The sequence below is a fragment of the Acipenser ruthenus genome, unplaced genomic scaffold (assembly GCF_902713425.1).
Source record: "Acipenser ruthenus unplaced genomic scaffold, fAciRut3.2 maternal haplotype, whole genome shotgun sequence".
NCBI lineage: Eukaryota > Metazoa > Chordata > Actinopteri > Acipenseriformes > Acipenseridae > Acipenser > Acipenser ruthenus.
In genome coordinates, this window is record NW_026707739.1 from 1 (window position 1) to 14,459 (window position 14,459).

Genomic DNA, 14,459 nt, shown 5'->3' on the forward strand with positions numbered 1-14,459 from the left:
TTTGCAATCTCCTGAAAAACATCATGTTGGCGTTGCTTCTCTCATGTTTCACTTGTGTTAGCATGTGAATCAGTGCAGGGTTCCTAACCTGATGAGCAAGATCAAGAGGAGTCTCTCCCTAAATTTAAAATGGTTCACATTATTCCAGGGTCACATACCAAATACCACATAACTGAGTAATGCTCCCACGTTAAAACTCATGAACACCGACCTCTTTCCACTGTATTATTATTAAAAAAACACAATGCAAATGAACACACAGCTGTTTACGATTGAATCTTAATTACCCATCATTGCAAAAAGGTGAAATTGTTTTAACATTCAGTCACATTGAGGGCATGAAACATGTGTCTAAAGCAATGCTGATTCTCCCTGTATGATTACATGAGTATGACTGTGAGCAAATCACGCCTCACCTTTGCATTCTGGGCATCCACATCAGCTCCTGCTTCCAATAGAAAATGAGCTGCATTGCCATTGCCTGACATCACTGCCCAGTGCAGAGGGGTGTTTTTGTGTACCTTGTCCACGGCACTGACCGAAGCATTAAACTTAAGGAGAAAGTGAGCAGGCTCAGGTCTACAAATATTGGGGGGGGGGGGGAAACAAGAACAGTATAGATGAAGGCAGAGCCAATGCTGAAAGTTGATAATGCACAGGGCTTCTCAAGAAACAGAAACTAAAAGGCACACCGTGGTAAAATAACACATCCTTGCGAGCAAAAATCTTAATGTGATTACGATCATCACTAAAGGCAAGGTCAATTTGATTTATTAATCAAAAAAGGTACTGTTGTTTTTAGATTTGCAGGTTTTAATTTGTAAATTAAGACAATTGTACTCTGATACACTTGGTTCCTGATCACAGTGTTGACTAGACTGACATAACTTCACCCTGTGGACAGTGCCTCTAATAAAAAACACATTAATTCAATGCTTCAGTCTTGGTTGAATTGCTCAGGCTAGATAGATCCCTCATATCTGAATGGTCTTTCCTAATGTGACCTTAATGTCAGAGCAGAAGACAAATATGCACCAAGGTGTTCAAGGTGTGCATGCCGCAATGAATCTTACCAAGCACATTAAAAAATAAGAAGATTTGCTCTTAATGTAGAATATGTAATTATGTTTTATCACATACCGTACTGGTTCCACAGAGAGATCGAACATCAACATACTATAAAACTACACTGAAATAAACAGAGATGAATAATTACCCAACGATTTTCTGAGCTGCTAACATCAAAGGTGTCTGTCCATTTATATCTGGCATATCTACATCCTGCAGACATATAAAATGCAACCATTTATACACAATAAGACATAAGATTATTTACATATGGAAATCTGGATTGTAATATTTATTAAATTAATTACAAAAAACAAATAAACAAACAAAAAAACCTTTACTGATATTTTTACTCAACAATAATTCAGCAATAAACTCTTCATAACAAATTCCTACCTGCCCTTTTGCAAGAAGATAAGCTATAATGGGCATGTGCTGGAACAGGACTGCCAGGTGAATACTGCTAAACCCTTCTCCATCTACCAGTGCAAGGTCTGCTCTGTATTTCAACAGCACGACCACTGTGGATAAATGACCCTGCCTAAAGAAAAAACATGCATTAAAACCAAAGAGCAAAACAGTACCAGGAATGGATCTGATTCGCTGGACAGCTCATTGTTAATTGCTGATCGGACAGCTATCCTCACATGTCAATGTTTGCTAAAGATGTTGTGTGTTAACAATGCCCTATTTCATTGAAATGATTGGATCATTAAGTAGAAGGGGCCAGCACTACACCTGAATGTTACGGTTACGACAAGCGTCAGAAAAATGATTATTGCATAGCAGTTTGACCCATTCCAGGTTTTACTATGAGCTTCATTAGCCACACTGTATTGGTAACAAGCGTAGGTGTGTCTTTGTAAAATCAGAGTAAAACCAGGAATGGTTCAAACTGCTATGCAACATGAGTCTTGTTTCCATCCCTGAGGTAGTTTAACAACCTAAAAGCAGACAGAACCAATGGCAATGAGAACCTGAGCAATCCAAAGCAACCCCAAAGGGATGCACAAAAGGAATAATATTTACCTTACAGCCCAGTGAAGAGGAGTTGAATTTAAATCTCCACCCAGCTGGTCTATTATTGCACCTTTGGAAATGTAATACCTGCACAGCAACATGTGTAAGATTAACACAAACGACAAATATATATTGTTTATTTACATTTAACATAACAGATGATTTACCAATGAAAAAAAAAAGTACATAACCAATGTCTTTAAGAAATATCCCAGCACTGTCAAATACCTCATATACTTCTTGATAAATACTTGTTAGATGCAAAGAACAAATGCAATGTTTTAATTCAGATGTATCTGTTTGAAGAACACAGTATTTCCTCCTGCTTTTACTGTACTGCTAGTTAGTGTGGTTAAAGAAAAGCACTTGCTTGGTAAAAAGGCAATGCAACCATGACTTAAAACGCTTACTTGACCAGGTCCACTCTGTTGTTGATAGCTGCCCAGTGAAGGAGAGAAACATTTTCTTTGTCTGGATGTCGGACATCATAACCAGCTTCCACAAGCTCCTTACACCTTTCCAGGGCCCCATACCTTAAAAAAAAACAAAAAAAACAACACTGCTGTCCACACTACAATCCCACTCAACTGTGTTCTATCAATAAAAGCAAACAGTCTTGGGGTTTTTGTGCAACATTCTGATATCGACACCAAAGACATATTAATCTCACACTAACAACAGAAACAAAAAGAACTTACTGTGTAGCTTTTATAATGTCCCAGTTGCTTTGGTCATCTATGAACGAAAGGCTTTTGGGTTGTTGTGTGGGGTCATTTGTAAGTTGATCCATTTGTCCAGGATGTCCAAGGAATCCCTGTCTAAGCCCATGTCCATTCCCGTGCCTGTCTCCGTGCCCATGTCCGTGCCCATGTCCATGATGGCAGCACTATTTCAAGTAAATAACTATTAGTACAGTAATTACACAGCCAGGGGTGTAAATATAACAGCTGAGCTATCAGAATCATGATATTGTAAATCACCAGGCACTACACACATAGCAGATAACATGGATATTATTACATATATACCTGTATTTTGAATATGTGTGGGGAGGGGAGGGGGAAACATCTTAAGCGAATCGTTGGTTTATAGAATCGATATTTTATTGCAATGAAAAACAGCATCCTTTTGAAGTTCTTCCTATTCAAATCCTACCTCTTATTGAATCAACCTTCATGTGAAATGAAGGAATACATTCAAATGTTTTAACAGTGCCCATTATCCTGTGCTGCATTCTCCTAATAAAATACACCCATATGTTTAAGCCTTTTGGTTAACTGTCAAAATAGGAACTGGTAGCGTATTATACAGGCTAAATCGTTGGACTAGCGGCCAATCGATGAAAATTAAAAGAAAGAAAAACTCGGGCAAATGTGTGTGTGTTTTTCAGTATTGGATTACACTAAATTGTACAAAAAAGCTGCAACACACCCACCCAGCACACCGCTTGGTAGCGATGACAAACAAAATATGAGTTCATAAATATGCCTACAATTTGTATGCATTAAACATTTACCGGTAACTTACTTGTTTGTCTTCTTTCCACTGCATGTTCCCGATGTGTGCCTGGCTCAGTTAAGCAGCGAAAACTGAAACACTTTCTTTTTTTTTTTACTTTAGTTTTTTTGCTCGCTCAAAAGCTTGACTTCCTGGATACTGCGCGCCGTGCCCTAATTCGTCATCCGCATTGCTTAAGCCCCGCCCATTAAGTTATTGTATTTTTTAGGCTCCGAAAATACATGTACTACTGGGACGCGCATGTCCAAGAAGCACTAGCAGAAATGCATTAGGTAGCAAAACAAACTAAACAGACATTCGTCCTGCTGCAATGGTCATTGATTTGAACTGAAATAGTCTCGTTATATTAGTAGCCATGACAATTGTGGTTGTGGATCCTAGACCCCTGACTTGTCTTTATTGTTTTGTGGATTACATTTAAAAATAAAGTTTCTGAACAACTGCACAACCCGATGATTCATCAAATAAAATAACAAATTATATATTTTTTTTAAAAAATCGTACTGCGAGTTTGATCACAACATCGTGCCAATTTAATAATAGCACAGTCCATTATTAGATTGGACGCCAAACAATTGAAATCATGATATCTTCGAGACCACATCTACTACCACTGCTTCAACCCAATCCGCCATTTATTTGGATTCATTTTTAAAAAAATGCAAAAATCACCTCGGCTGCTTTATATTTAAGTTTCAATAATTGTAGGTATTTTTGAACTCAGAGCACTGGTTCCAACGTTCACGTGGTGTGGTTGAACTTTGACAGCATTAGGAGCAGGTTGAAGGTTATACAAATATAACGCAACTAACTGCACCCTCTTCCATTACCGCGACAGTGTTCATTTGGCACAGGTCCAACATGAAAACCTAACCAAGGGTTGATGCTGGCTGAACCCCGGCAGATAAGCAGTTTGATTATTTTCACAGATATACGCAAAAATGATGTTTAACAAACAATAACTGTTTTGCTTTGCGTGGTTGTTGTTGATAATATACCTGTCTAATACAACAAACATGTGTGTTAAAACATTTATTTAATATTGCATATCACGACTTTAGTGCTGGAATGAATTGTATTAACTTTTTTTTTCTCTTGTTTTGTTCACGAGGATATATTTCATCGATACCCTTGATTGCATCTCAACTCAAGCTTGCATTTTTGATAACTTCACTGTGATCATTCGTTTGCACAACAGGGAGCAGCTGAATGCATGCCTGCCACAGGACTCCCCTGGGTCCTATACACTGCCAAGTACAGACGGGCATTGCAGTAACCACCCACCTGCCATGAGTTTTGTAGACATTAAATTAATTTTAATTAATTTTGTAGACATTCAACTAGCTTGAAACCTAAGTTTGACCACGGTAGAATGTCAGCTCGACCTGATTACATATGATAAATATTTGCATACTATTTTCTTAATGGTGGAAAAATCTGATTAATTAAAAATGACGAAAAAGACCTAAAACAGCAGAACGTAACAGATTTGAATGGACACTGCCATGCTTTCTAAGCGGAAGTTGTTTAGGCATGTGCGAGCAGCGCAGTGCGCTGTGTTTTTATCCGCGTACCTGAAACTAACATCGGCATTTGTGCAAGTTCAGCTAGTCTGTATCCTGCCTGCGTAAATACACTGACAAATAGCACATTCAAACTTAATGATGAACTGGGTGAAAGCCAGAACGCTTTTATGCTCTCAAATGTGATCCTGTACCTTTAAACGTCCTATATGAAGCAACAAGTAAAACAGATCTTGCGCAATCTGCTTTTAGTTTAATGTGAGCTTTTGGGAGGGACTTTAGTCTGCAGCACAAAGTGTAATACATGCCTCTGGGGAGTTCACTGGTGCGCAGTTACCAGCTTTTGGGGCGTGGTGTAGTTGCGAATCATAAAACAAAATATGTTCCTTTAGGTTTTTTCATTGACAAGAAAACACCGAACCACTGCCTCTACTTTCTGTGTAGTCCGATCGGCGATCGCTGAAAAAGACACTTGTGAGTATATTTATTAAAAACGACAGCGTTAAATATACATTGTTTAAAATCTGTTAGACATTTTTGTAACTTATGGTAAGTGTATTCTGTATATGTTTTAGGAAATATAATTGCGTTTGTGGTATCCGTTATTAATTATTCGACGTTTTCTGCCGTTGCATTTCCGTCTGCTAAGAAATAAATAATAATAATAATAATAATGATAATGATGATGATGATGATGTTGCTTTAAGGGCGAAAGTGTTGGCAGACATTTACCTGATAAAATGTCTACCGCTATCTCTCATTACCTTTGCAGCCGAATCAAATTGACTAGGTGGCATCCTGGCCTGGAATTGAGGTGAATAAATCAGGCACCACATAAATATGAATGCGTCAATACAATAAGGATTTGGGTGTTGGTGTCAGACCCTTAATTTGCTAATAAAATAGACTGATTTGAGGTTGCCCATTTTGTATCCTGTTTATCTTTCTCTCTCTCTCTCTCTCTCTCTCTCTCTCTCTCTCTCTCTCTCTCTCTCTCTCTCTCTATATATATATATATATATATATATATATATATATATATATATATATATATATAGAATCTCCGTATATTCCAAATTAAAGGGAAGTACACAACCAAATGAAATCCAGCAAAGAAAATGGAGCCAGTGCTAATAAGAGAAAGAGAAAATAGATTTTAGAATATTGCTCAACACCTGTAAAACTCAACGTGGTGAATTTACAATTTTATTTATTTATTTATTTATGTTTGTTTTAGATTTTCAGGCAAAATATTTGCAACATCATGGCAACTGTAAAGGACAAACTGATCCAGGAAGTTAATCCTGGAGCGCCTACGGTGGCCAGGTCAAAGGTCACTATTGTAGGTGTGGGACAGGTGGGGATGGCCTGTGCGATCAGCATACTTCAGGCAGTAAGTTTGTAAAATAATCAAACTTGTGTTCTATAATCGTGCTAGGACCATCAAGCATCTTGAACATAAAGTGGCTATGTTGACCCGGGTAATGGAGTGTATGTTACACATCATTATTTGCCATTTTTATAGGTAATTTAGAGAATATCTTTGTTAAAGCTATAATTGTGTTTGAGTACATAGCCCTATTGTGCTTGGTTTATTGACTTGGATATAAGCCTGGGATATATATGTATACTGTGTGTGTGTATATGTACATACCAATATTCATGACAAATGAATAACCAGTATCTATTATAGCAGCAACACATTTTGAGATCGTTTCTTCATATTTTGTCCAATAGCTGTATTGTGGCTTCCAACTGCGTTTCAGAATTGATAAATGCATTGCTGCTGAGTACAAGCCCTTTAACTACAACATTTCAAACGTGATGGAATGATCTGTCTCGTGAATGGGAAAAGCTCAGTAAAACAAGCCGTCCAAAACTCTCTCTGTTCATCTTTATTTTGTAGAATATAGCTGATGATGTTACTTTGATTGATGTGATGGAAGACAAACTGAAGGGTGAAGTTATGGATTTGCAACATGGCAGCCTCTTTCTTAAGACTACTATCACAGCTGCTAAAGGTACGTTAGGGAAGAAAAAACATGTTTCAACTAGCAAGTAGTCCACACACTGACATTGATATGATATAAATATAGATAAAAAAAAAAAAAGCACGTTTCCTAGAAACTTGCCTTGCAAAACACTCAAAGGAAACCAAGCCTAGTGTTAAATCGGGTGGTGTTTGCCAGGAAGCTGAGTCAGTGATTCACCATACCTCAACTGTCTTGTGACACGTACACAACCTCTTATACTGCATTTATTATTATTATTTGTTTATTTAGCAGACGCCTTTATCCAAGGCGACTTACAGAGACTAGGGTGTGTGAACTATGCATCAGCTGCAGAGTCACTTACAACTACGTCTCACCCGAAAGACGGAGCACAAGGAGGTGAAGTGACTTGCTCAGGGTCACACAATGAGTCAGTGGCTGAGGTGGGATTTGAACCGGGGACCTCCTGGTTACAAGCCCTTTTCTTTAACCACTGGGCATGTGAATATTCCAGGTTTTTTACCCAAACACCTCTTCCATTTACAAACAAGCATTCAAGTGTTTTTGCATATATGAACTTTATGACCAAAATATGTATCAATTGGTGGAAGCAGAGTATAATGCTATTTGAATTATAGTAGTATCTAATTTGTGTTGGGAGAACAAATGGTTTTAAGTTCTCCCTGTTGTAGCACACACCTGTGTGCAGTATAAAGCACACCATAGTGTCCCATAGTACTTCACCTGCAAGTGGCATCTGTCTAGTGTAAAGGAAAATCAAATCTATGGCGTGATGCCTTGGTGGTAAAGGCTTTCCTACGCACACCATCCCCCTGGTGCAGACAAGGTCAATTACAGCAAGTGCAGAGTGCAAGGAAGATGAAAAGCGTGGAGTGGATAAAACATTTCTTAAGTGAACTTGATCACCCTAAAGCACAACAGCACGTGTTGTAATGTGCTATACTGAAAGGGTTTTATTATGAAACCTGCTTTTCACGTGAAAGCGTGCTTGAAAGTATGAGTAACAGGCAATATATTTTAAAGTCCCTTGGGTTGTCTTGTTTTGTGTGTGCTTTTTTTTTTCTTTTAGATTTTTGTATTTGCAGTTGTTGTGTGTTTTGTTGGAGAATACATTTTTCCAGGCCTAAAACTTTTACTTTACTGAGCTGATGAGACTCGAAGGTGTTAAGGTTGATTCTTTTAAAGGTCCGTGTTTTGTATTTTGCAGACTATTCAGATACAGCAAATTCCAAGTTGTGCATCATCACGGCTGGCGTTCGTCAAAAGGAAGGGGAGAGTCGCCTGAACCTGGTGCAGAGGAATGTTGAAGTGTTTAAGCACATCATCCCTAACCTGGCCAAGTACAGCCCAGATGCCATCCTCCTTGTTGTTTCCAATCCAGGTAAGTGACGATAACACACGGCCATTTAAGTGAGGTGAGGATGATCATTTTGTAAAGCTTAGCCATTTAAACAAATTACTTAAATGTTAAATGGGGAGAATTTAATTCACATTGGAAATCATTTTCATTAAAGGGTCTCTTCACTGTCTTTTGAACGGAGGAGATCCTCTGGGTATTTCATGTAAAGCAAATTGTTTAACTGTGGTGTTGTCTATTGGAGTAATTATAAATATAACTGCATCTTTTTTATCGCCCTACGATCTATGTATTGTATGAATCAGAAATTGTGATCAAGTAGCCCAGTAAACAATATAAAATAACTTGCTATTTTGATAAATATGCATGAGCACTAATGACTAAAGAGGTGTCTGCTTTCCAGATATAAAATTCTTTGGTTTAGGTTAGACTTCCTGTTTGTTTAATTTTATTGCTAAACGAATGAGGTACGGTAGGTGAAAACTGGGCTTCTCTTGAAAGTCTGTTGCCTTTCCTGTTGCTGCTGTAGTGGATATCCTGACCTACGTGGCTTGGAAGCTGAGTGGATTCCCCAGCCACCGCGTCCTGGGTAGCGGCACCAATCTGGACTCTGCCAGGTTCCGCTTCCTGATTGGGGAGAAACTGAAGATCAACTCCACCAGCGTCCATGGCTACATCATCGGGGAACATGGGGACTCGAGTGGTACGCGTGGTGTAGACGCAGTTTTCTTTTCTTTTGGTTGGTTCAGTGTCGCCAAAAGATTGTTTGATTAGCCTCGCCTGCTGTTGTGATAATTTTGAGCACACTGTAGACGTGTATCCAGGTTGTTTTTTCTTTTTTTCACAGCTCTGTGTGTGTGCATACAGCTTTCACTTTGTTTGACATGTGTATAAACACAAGTTAAATACAGGAGAATAATCAATCTTCTGTTATGTTTAGTCTTGGTGAGGTGTGAAAGGAACTCCGATTTTCAACTCTGTTTTGTCAATAGTCCCTGTCTGGAGTGGAACCAATGTGGCTGGAGTCAGTCTCCAGTCTCTGAACCCTAACCTGGATACAGGGAAGGACCCTGAAGAATGGAAAAACATTCACAAGCAAGTCGTGGAAAGGTATGGAGCTGCAAATAAAACTTTTTGGCCTGAGAATTACCAGATCATTACTGACCAAAACCAGTCTGCAGTCTTTGGTAATTGCTTCAGTTATGTGTTCATGCTTATTGCATGTTTCTGCTACACAGATCACTTTGCATGTCTAGAAGAGGTAGCTGCGATGTCTAATTAGGGTCTCTAGGGTGAATATAATATCCCCATACTGGGGTATTGGCTTGAATTGATAAATTCTTGTGTTTTCTGTCCTTCACAGTGCTTATGAAGTGATCAAGTTGAAGGGATACACCTCTTGGGCCATTGGGCTGAGTGTGTCTAGTCTTGCCCAGTCAATCTTGAAGAACCTCCGGATTGTCCACCCAGTATCCTACCTCATCAAGGTAGGGGAGTCCTCCACACAATTCAATATTTCTGCAATGGCAAGCGGGCTTGAACGCCAGTGTTTTAATCTTGTTGTGTTGCTGCTTACTGAAATATAAAGACTCGACTAGTTCATATTTTATGATTTTTAAATGTTAGTCCAAAACGAGGGAGTATTATGCCTCCCAGACACCCCTGCACACACATTTTTATAATGTTGCCCACCATAGGTGGTGCCTAGTTAGGTTGTTTAGGTGACTCATTTCAACCCAGTTCTGACAGTTAACTCTTTTAAGGTGCAAGGGACATGTGTCCCACAAATAATGCACCAAACCGGGCTTATAATGTACTGACAGGTTGGATCTGGTCATCCAAATTGTCCTCTTCCTCGTGATACTGGAGTTGCTCTAAAATGTATTAAATTTCTCCGTTCCTTGTGTACGCTATTTATTTATTTATTTTTTTAAAGGGCATGCATGGAATTAAAGAAGACGTTTTCTTGAGTCTGCCCTGTGTGCTGGGTTCGTCTGGGGTCTGTGGTGTCTTGAAACAGCCACTGAAAGAAAGTGAGACCACCCGCCTGAAGAAAAGCAGCGAAACCCTCTGGGCTGTCCAGAAAGAGCTCAAATTGTGAACGAACCGTGCAAAAGAAAGCTTGCTGCATAGTTTAGTGTTCGAGGCCGTGCTAAGTAAGGGCTTGTAAGCACAGCTCTAATTCTGTGCTTGTTAGATGCTGAAATGTTGTAAAGCGATACTAAAACATAACTAGGTGATCCAAGGATGCTACTGCTAAGTCTCAATATTTAAACTCTCAAGGCCAGTGCATAGAGGATCCTTTCTTTACAGATGTAAAGGTGCTTTACTATACAACTACAGGATCCTTTTAGCTACAGATGTAAAGGTGTTTCACTATAGCCTGTTAAACCTGAGACTTGTGCAGCTTGCTGTTCTCTGTTCACTGCTTGATTGCCACTGTGGATTATTGTGAATGTGCTTGAGCTTTAACTGTGTGGTTAAATGAATGACTGCAGAAAAGCTGTTTGGCAAACAAACGAAATCTTTTGAAAACAAATATTAAATGCTATTCAACAGTAATATGCTTGTACTGTGCCTTTTGTCTCATTTTACATGTGGTATTTCATGATGTGTGGCTTTTAGGGATAGAATCTTTACCTGTAGTAGTTCTACCAGGTACAACATGAACCAGTTTCTGCAGATTTACCAGCAGATGGCAGCATTCTTGTATGTCAAATGTCCTTCTGTGTCCAGCAGGTGGCAGTGTTGACAGAACATCCCTTTTTTTATTGTATCTAATTTTGCATGTGTTACTTGGGCATTACCCCCTGCATTAAAATCGCTTGAATAAATCTTGATAATCCACCTGGAATATGCACAGAGTGAAGTGTGCCCAGTGGGCATCATTAATTGCCAGCCTTGGTCTCCTCTCTTCCAGCGGTGGATCACCAAGGTGACAGCGGCCCTGGTGTACAGCGTCTTCTGCTTTGGGGGATTTTAATATATAATAAACCGTCAAGCTGATGTACTGCATGCAAGACCAATTCATTTAACTGTGCTTTACTGTACAATTACAGTACTACATTATATTGAGTTGCTTAAGACTAACAAAGCTGGGACTAAACATTGGGGCTGCACCTGGCGATCTACCTTTCCATGACACTAATATAACAGAAGCAGTGTGGATTCAGGAGCAGTCCCAATTCAGTTTCGCTAAAGAAACTTGGGTTGGGTCAAACACATAGCGTGTAATACCCAACATCTCCCTTTATAATAAACTACTTACAGGGGGAGGGCTTCACAAAGTAAGGCATGCAAACAGCCTTGCCTAACCTTGCAGGTGGTGAGAACTGTGGACATGTTGAGTTTGCTGTTCTCCTGTTTAAGATTGAAATTCTGCTACTGGCCACCAGGTGGTGCAGTTGTATTTGTTTTCGTGAACTGGGTGTGGATATATTTTATATATTTTTATTTTTTACTGTTCAAAAATAATGAAGAATGAACAGGACAATTCGATTTTGTATTCCCAGTAAATGTCTATCGGTTTGAATGAATAACCAGGCAAAACCATCTCAAGTGACGATTTGATTTCTAATACAGGTTCTGAATGCAGATCCTGAAACGTAACGAGCCAAGGAGGTCTCCGTTGTATTTGATTGTAGGATTGCATTGTGTTCCACAGCATGGCTATTGTTAGCTCAGCTTCCTGCTTTGCAGTAGGTGGCAATATTTGTGTTTAATTTGGCAAGAGCGAGAAGAATGGGTTTGTTTGTGAGGTGATGTACAGAAGAGCATACTAAGCATTACTAAAACAAGGTGTGTGTTTTACATTGTTTAGCCTGACATCCAACACTTCTCTCTGCTACACACCTCTGACCAATTGACAGTCTCATTCCACAGGGAAAACTTTATCTCATCTGTATTTGCACATAATAACATAAATGCAAAGAACTCTGTGCTGTGCCTGCACAGGACTATTCAAAGCAGAACCAATTCTATATACTGTATTTAACGAGAACCCTGACCCCATAGGGTGTGTGTGTGTGGTATACTGACCTGAAACAGACGGCTGTTAATGGAGGTCCTAACTGCTGTGGAGATGGGACAGGCTTGTAGTTCTCAGAAGAGCTTCACTGCTGTCTCCAGGGAGGAAACATGTAGTACCATCCTCTCCATGTTTCAGGTGAAAGCCAGCATTTGGTTATGTTTCTATGGGCTCACAGTGGGTAACAGCCTCTTCCAGGCCCTGGCTCTGTAGGCACTCAGAGCTACACTAGCCTCAGCTGCTCCTTGCCTGGATTTCTGCAGGTACAGGTTAAAGAAATGTCTCCCAATGAGAATGAAAGGAAAAAAGACACCATTGTAAACATGGAGGTCCATTTCTTGACAATGACATTAACTGGCAAATGACCTACTGTAGCACTGTGTGTTCTTCACTGCATTGCTTTTAGCTGTGTTTCTGAATTATAATACATTGGATCAGGCAATGGGTTATTTTAAATTGAAGCCAAATATCTTTTAGGATTTTTTTTTAATGTATGGCTGCTTTCATATGCAAGAAAGTATTCAGCTTACATACCGTATGTTACACTAGAACAATTCAACCACTTATGCTAACAGCAATTACAATTCTTATTTCCTGAGGCAGGTATAAAGATGAATTTACAAGGCTGATTTGTAAGAGGGACCAACCAGGTTCAGTTTCCATGTGCTGGAAATATAAACACTGTAGTGTTACAATATTCTAGAACATTTCAAACCAGTGTTAACAATTACACATTGGATGGTAGTAATGAAGCCAGTCTAATTAATCAGCTGTAACTGTAATCTTTTACTTTTGTAGGTAAAAATAACTTTTTTATATATAAGCAAATGTAGTTAAAAGCATTTTACGCAGGACAATAAACTTCTACAATAAAATCAAAGCCTAAAATCCTAGTAACACATAATCAGCTAGTTTCACAGTCCCCGGTTAGTACTAATGTCGGACTGAGTACCTAATGTTACATTAGAGAGTCTGAGATAAGTGCTAATTGAGGGTCTGTGAAACCAGCTGTATATGACTTTACAAATTCAAAAGAACAGTAGGACAGAACACTGGATGCCAAGATGGAACCTGTTTTATTATTTTATTTATATAACTTCACAGGTTCAGTTTCATTCTTTACAGTGAAACCTTAAATGTCATGTTCCTATCTTGCAGTTGATTAGTAGATGCAGTTGATATCCACAGAGGATCTAGGAAAACCTAGAAGCAATGATGTATCTAGGCATCAGATTGCTGAAAAAATATTTTGGAAAAAATGAAAAGAACTATGTCAATAATGACAAAAAACAAGTACTAGAAAGAAATCTAGAAAGATAGGATGACACAGAAAATCGATAGGGGGCACTCCAGGAATGGAAATGAGACTTCCATTGCATAACAGTATGATCCATTCCTGGTTTTACTATCAGTTTAAAAAGACACACATAAGCTTGTTACCTATACACTGTGGCTAATCAGGCTGGTAGTAAAACCAGGGATGGGTGAAATTGCCATGCAATAAGTCTTATTTCCATCCCTGCACTCTATCTTAATAATGCACTCTAAAACTGAGTTTTTCTTGCATGTGAAAAAAAAAACATTCTATAAATCACCAGCTGGATAAAATACATGTCAAGAGTATTTAGATCTCTTATTGTTTAGATCATTAAAGAATGTCAATTATCTAGCTGGTTTTGTACATTAAGCCGTTTTTAAATGTATTATATTGGGAGAGGTGGTTGATACTGGACCACATTAGGAACTGACTTGCCCACTAAGCTAACATGGTTTTAGGGTTATCAATTGGTGGGATAATGACCGCTCTAACAGGAAGCTGATTGGCTGGGATGATCCATAATGTTTATAACGAGTAAAACTCGTTTGTCTGGGATCCCTTCCAAAAATGTTATAACATCAGGACACACTGCGCCTGCCTGATTGGACTGGGTGAC

At 38.9% G+C, this 14,459-nt stretch overlaps 2 protein-coding genes across 2 annotated transcripts; one reads left to right on the top strand and one right to left on the bottom strand.

Moving 5' to 3' along the window:
• Positions 1-7: 7 nt before the first annotated feature.
• LOC131728231 (putative palmitoyltransferase ZDHHC13) lies at positions 8-4,405 on the bottom strand (the record flags this gene model as incomplete). The annotated part of the gene is made up of 8 exons (XM_059019322.1): positions 3,616-4,405; positions 2,787-2,974; positions 2,499-2,621; positions 2,098-2,175; positions 1,465-1,609; positions 1,217-1,281; positions 417-579; positions 8-118 (listed from the first exon to the last, which is right to left on the bottom strand). Coding segments are annotated over exons 1-8 (897 nt in total), but the record flags the coding sequence as incomplete, so codon positions are not given.
• Positions 4,406-5,435: 1,030 nt separating this feature from the next.
• Positions 5,436-10,604, top strand: LOC131728230 (L-lactate dehydrogenase A chain-like; the record flags this gene model as incomplete). The annotated part of the gene is given in 8 exon segments (XM_059019321.1): positions 5,436-5,603; positions 6,367-6,522; positions 7,036-7,150; positions 8,349-8,522; positions 9,028-9,201; positions 9,491-9,608; positions 9,862-9,985; positions 10,435-10,604. Coding segments are annotated over 7 exon segments (999 nt in total). The 3' UTR covers positions 10,600-10,604.
• Positions 10,605-14,459: the final 3,855 nt, after the last annotated feature.